Source organism: Gossypium hirsutum, chromosome A01 (assembly GCF_007990345.1).
Source record: "Gossypium hirsutum isolate 1008001.06 chromosome A01, Gossypium_hirsutum_v2.1, whole genome shotgun sequence".
NCBI classification, from domain to species: Eukaryota; Viridiplantae; Streptophyta; class Magnoliopsida; order Malvales; family Malvaceae; genus Gossypium; species Gossypium hirsutum.
The window spans coordinates 93,727,375-93,732,976 of NC_053424.1; the positions used below are offsets into that span (position 1 = coordinate 93,727,375).

A 5,602-nucleotide genomic window follows, 5' to 3' on the forward strand; every position below is an offset into this window, starting at 1 on the left:
AATAACAGAGAAACTGAATTATGATAAAGCATGTGGCAAATTCGAAGTATGGGATAATTAGACTTGAAGAGCAAATCTGAGTAAGGGCTATGTCTAATAAATTGAAGAAGGTTATCTGTTTGTAATTATTAGAAGAAAAATATTATTCTCTAGAAGGATTAAATCGTATAACTAAAGAATGCATTTTCTACCTATGTACGTGATCATTCATAGATTCGAAGAAACTATGGCTTAGAGTATGTATGTAGGAATGAGCAATATTTTTCTACCTAATCTTGACTTTTCTCATGGAGCTGTCTCTAGTTTTTGGATTCATTGTAGAAAGTTCGTCTCGCACCAAAAGTGAAAATTTTCCCATGGAAATGTGGGTAGAAAGCTCTCCCTACTAGATTGCTCATTTTTTTTCGGGGTATGAATTATGTTGATCTTTGCCCATTCTATTCTAATAATCAAGAATCTGTTGTCCACCTTTTACGAGATTGTCACATTACCCAAAATTTATGGAGGGAGGTCTATCAATGTTAGCAAATCTGAGTAAGGGCTATGTCTAATAAATTGAATAAGGTTATCTGTTTGTAATTATTAGAAGAAAAATATTATTCTCTAGAAGGATTAAATCGTATAACTAAAGAATGCATTTTCTACCTATGCACGCGATCATTCATAGATTCGAAGAAACTATGGCTTAGAGTATGTATGTAGGAATGAGCAATATTTTTCTACCTAATCTTAACTTTTCTCATGGAGCTGTCTCTAGTTTTTGGACTCATTGTAGAAAGTTCGTCTCGCACCAAAAGTGAAAATTTTCCCATGGAAATGTGGGTAGAAAGCTCTCCCTACTAGATTGCTCATTGTTTTTCGGGGTATGAATTATGTTGATCTTTGCCCATTCTATTCTAATAATCAAGAATCTGTTGTCCACCTTTTACGAGATTGTCACATTACCCAAAATTTATGGAGGGAGGTCTATCAATGTTGCTGATTTAATCCCCCTTTGTTTAATAGTTGGGAAGAGTGGTTGCAGAGTAATATTACCTCCAAAAATTGGATCCAACACCCATTGATTCCTTGGTACATTATTTTTACCATCACTTTGAGAAATTTGACTGTGCCATAATGCTTTAGTTTTCTCCAACAATAGGCCATTACGAGGTTTTGTATAGCGTATTCTGACCAGTGCAGGAGAATTTGTTGACCTATTTGTACTAGTGAAAAAAATATAACATTCCAAATATCATTCCAATTGCATGGAAACCTACTCCATTGAATACTAACAATTCATCTATAAGGAACCCGAGTAAGTCTAGTGACGATGTCATTATCCGTGATCATCAGGCAGTTGAGTGATTGGCTCTTTTTGTCACATCCCTAGAGCTACTAGCGTTTGAGGCTGAGCTGTGAACCTTAAGAGACAATGTAATCTTAGCTCAACAACTTAACATAAATTATATTGAAATAAAAGTCGATGCTATGGTCCCTTTTTATGAATTATAACTCTCAGCAAAATGCCTTTCATTAAGGGAATAAGTGTGTTAATGATTTAGCTCATATGGGAAGTAGTTTACAACTTCGACCCTCAAGTCATCTTTTCTCTTTAATGATTTATTTTGTGTTTGTTGACCCTCATATATGATTAGGCCATATGTTTTTCGACAATGCCCATGGCCAAATTATGTATCCAACCCTAGTTTAACTGCCAAATAATACTTGTTCCTTATTTCTCAAAAAAATAAAAATAAAAAAATAAAAAATTCATGCATCATACAAGATAAAAAAAACCAATGAAATGCTATAATATAAAAACAAAATTTTATATACTAAACAGCTTCTACCGTGCCTGCTTCCGAAATATAAGTTGTGAGCTCTGATCATCCATTATCTATAAAACTGATGGAAGTTCCACCACCAATTTCAGTAATTAAATTTAGTGGTTATAAAAGAAAAGAAAATGCTAAGATGGAAATAGAAAAGCAATTCGATACCAACAACAATATCCAACCTCAATACTGGAAACAAAAGTACCAAACCAAGCCAAGACTCGCAAGCTCTGCCAATCTCTCAAATGGAAACAAAAATCTGTGATTTATTGATAGAAAATCTGTTTCAAAGAGCCATAAGCTTTAACTAAAAACAAGTCTTTAATCAAACATCCAACATTCATCCAATTCAGAAGACTGCGTCCTCCACCAATCACAACAACGTCGCTGAAATATGGAGACTGGAATGGAAACCATCATACCCACCCACATAATTAAACCAAAAAATATTTCCATTTTTCATTTAAAATGTCTAAAAGATAACCAGATTTATAAATCCTTGAGATTTGTATTCCCATCACCTGATTAATTGTAGTGATTTCTGTTTCTTCACGCGTAGTTTAACCTGAATATGTCATTCAACACATAAAAGCTTCCTTGTGGTGTTGGCATCAAATGAAACATCTGAGACCAAAAGCAAACCCAAAATCACTCAGTTAATAAAGCTTGATGTCAAAATATCACAAGCAGTTCGTTGCAAATAAGCTCCTATACGTTTGTTACACCTAAATTAGCCTTTAACTTTCCAGGTTTTAGGTAAAAATCAATCTCTCATTTGAATATAGGCAAAAATCAAGGGTAATAACTTGCATGAGGTATAAATACAAGTATTAAGGGCCTTCTTAAAAAAGTACTTTTTTCAGAGTTTAGCCATTAGATAAAAAGAGGCCCTTATTGCACAAAATTAAACAGAACGTTGAGCCATAAATACGTATCAAACTATATAAGTTTGCTCTACGAGAAAGCAAGGCATATAAGTCACAAGCAAAATCATCAATGTCTACAGTTGAGGAGAGATATCACTGGTTTTTCTTTTATATCATGCTCACGATAGAGTTGCCAAGAAACAACATTGAGAAGATGTTTGATAATCTTTCACAGTACGCAATGTGAGCACCCACCATCTATTTCTTATGCGAAAAATGTAATAGGCAAGCATAAAAGATTAAAATAAACAACCGAAGGCTTGCCTATGATAAAAAAACTTCAGGAACAAAAGAACTCTTGATTGCTACAATTATTTATAACACGTAAACATACAGACAGGAATCATAGACAATCTTACAACACTTATTTTAAAAATTTAATTAGATCCTTATTTTATCCAGATAAATAAATAAGAATATGGGGTAACGGTGATGTTTGTAATCTCAAAAAATCATCACAGACGATCATATAAGTCAACTCCATATGCAGAGCCACATAGGGCAAAACAAAATAAGAAATAGCAGGTGTTCCATCGGCAAGATGGTGGATCCAAAATATCTATATCTTTGAAAATTCATGACACAGTTTAATGAAATCGACACTGTTAATTATATCGAGTATATCATACATGTTTCCCTTATTAATTCAGTTATCAAAAGGAATGGAAAACAAGCGATCACTGAAATATAATGTAAACAGCAGAGAGTTTTATATGCATTAAACAGCCAATTCAATTCTTAGAATCCTGAAGAATAAATAAAAAAATTCAAGAGGGAGTTACAACAGATCAAAAACTCACTTAAAAGATCCATCACTAACAAATCGAATCGCGAAATTAATACCATCGATAACACCGATGAGATCAACAGTGTCACACAGATTAGCCTTAGATCGATCGCTCAAGTACATATAAAAAACCCTAAAAAACAAAATAAAACAAAAGATGCAAAGAGAGCTACCTGGCTAAACTTGAGAGCATGTTGTTCGCCGGCAAGTTGTAGTGTTCCAGAGACGAATACGAGGACGCCGCCAGCGCCAGATGGCTGGCAATCGACGGTGGTAATATTGTGCTTGCACTGCTGGAAAGGAAGGCTGGTTAGCTTAGCGACAATGCTCTGAGAGCCTTGGATCTTTTGACCTTCAAAGGTCAACATGGAACGTTCCTGGTAGAGATTGGCTAAACCGGCCCGGTTCGCATCGAATGTGGAGTAGTAGTGATCGACAAAAGCCTTGGCTACAGCGTCTGGATCCATCGATTTTTCGTTTTGTTTATCAGAGTTTGAGCCGTCAACAGAGAAGGGCACTGACACAGGAATTAATAGGAGAGACCAGCCGAGCCCATCCAAAATTGTGTATTTATAGGAGGATTCATCTAGCGGCTGAATTTGAATCATAAAAATCTAAAGGAAAAGGGGCTGCCAGCGTGTTCCTTCTTTCTTTTGGATCGTTTATACACCCGCTTTACTGTCTATCAATTAGCGGATCATTCTTTGCGTCAACCTAACGCAGCCCAACCGTTTTTCTTTTACCTAATTTTATTTGAAGGAAAATTTGAAATTATTTTTTTATTGAAAGAAGTATTATTTTTGGAGTTAGAAAAATATATGTTTTTATCTCTAAAATTTTTGAAGTATATACTAGATTTTGTCACAGAGTAAAAAATGTATGTAATAATTATAAAAAATAATATATTAATAAAAATTACTATAATTGAAATGGTAAAATTAAAAGATTAAATATCATAATATATTGCCTTTGTGATCTTATTATGCATAAGTATTTTTATAAAGTTCATACGAAAAATAAAATTACTCTCAAAATAATAGCTATTATCTATTAAAAATTATATATATATTTTTAGTAAATTTATTACTAAGTTGATAACTTAATTGAGGGTGACATAACTCTCTCATAAAGACCTAATAAAGAAAAAAGAAAAGTTAAAAGAATGATTTTTATTTTTTAACAATTTTAGGGAATGAAAACTAAACTATCTTTCGACTTGAACATATTTTTAAAGAACTAAAAAAAATATAAAACGAAATGTTTTACAGCTTTAACAATTTTAAAAGAAACACTCAATTGTTTCAAAAAAATTCAAAAGAAAACAAGCTTAAAGAAACTTTTAAATATAATAAGAGAAACAAAATTACCTTTCAAATTATATTTATTGCTCATTAAAAATTATGAATTTTTAGTAAATTTATTATTAAATTGATGATTCAATTGAAATTGAAACTAGTTCAGTAAAACACTTAAATATAATAATAGATATTATTGTTTAAACCCTAAGTGAGTTAATGCCACAAGTCAACCAATCACTATGTCGATAATGAAAGTTAGGAAAATACTCTTCCATGTATAAATCAAGTAGAGTAAATTGCACCATATTTTCCCAAACTTAATTCTCACATTAAATTTGTCTCAAAACTTTAAATTACATCATCAAATTTTTGAGATTATATGAATTGTATCATTCAATTATTAAAATCATTAATTTTATTATTAAATGTGATACATTAAATCTATCCTGACATAATTTAAAATTAAAAAAAAACCTTAAAATGAAAAAAGGTTAAAAAAAGTAAAAAAGAAACGCAAAACCAGACAACTTTTGCCCCATAACTGTATAAATTAAAACTTGAAAAATAAAAAGTTAAAGATAAAGATAAAAAAATATAAGAGAGTTTTTTTTTAAGCTTGTACAAAAGCTTTAAATCTCTAAATCAATTGCAGTGCAAAATCGTGGTAAACTTATAATGATGCCAAATCGTTTTTGTGGGGTAAATGTTACACTCTGCACTTTCGGCTGTTAAATTTAAATGTGAGACATCATATTTATTATGAGAGTAACTCAA

The 5,602-nt window shown here is 31.8% G+C and overlaps 1 protein-coding gene across 1 annotated transcript; it reads right to left on the bottom strand.

The window, feature by feature from the left end:
• Positions 1-2,063: 2,063 nt before the first annotated feature.
• On the bottom strand, positions 2,064-4,159 carry LOC107916522 (nuclear transport factor 2B). Its single transcript, XM_016845777.2, has 3 exons — positions 3,704-4,159; positions 2,339-2,441; positions 2,064-2,218 (listed from the first exon to the last, which is right to left on the bottom strand). The coding sequence occupies exons 1-2, from the start codon at positions 4,136-4,138 to the stop codon at positions 2,367-2,369; spliced, it is 510 nt and encodes a 169-aa protein (XP_016701266.2). The 5' UTR covers positions 4,139-4,159; the 3' UTR covers positions 2,064-2,218; positions 2,339-2,366.
• Between the last annotated feature and the right edge of the window lie 1,443 nt (positions 4,160-5,602).

Coding starts and splice junctions, on each gene's coding strand:
- LOC107916522 (XM_016845777.2), bottom strand. CDS start 4,138: ATGATTCAAATTCAGCCGCTAGATGAATCCTCCTATAAATACACAATT. Junction 2,442..3,703: donor ATGCTCTCAAGTTTAGCCAG/GTAGCTCTCTTT, acceptor TTTTGGTCTCAG/ATGTTTCATTTGATGCCAAC.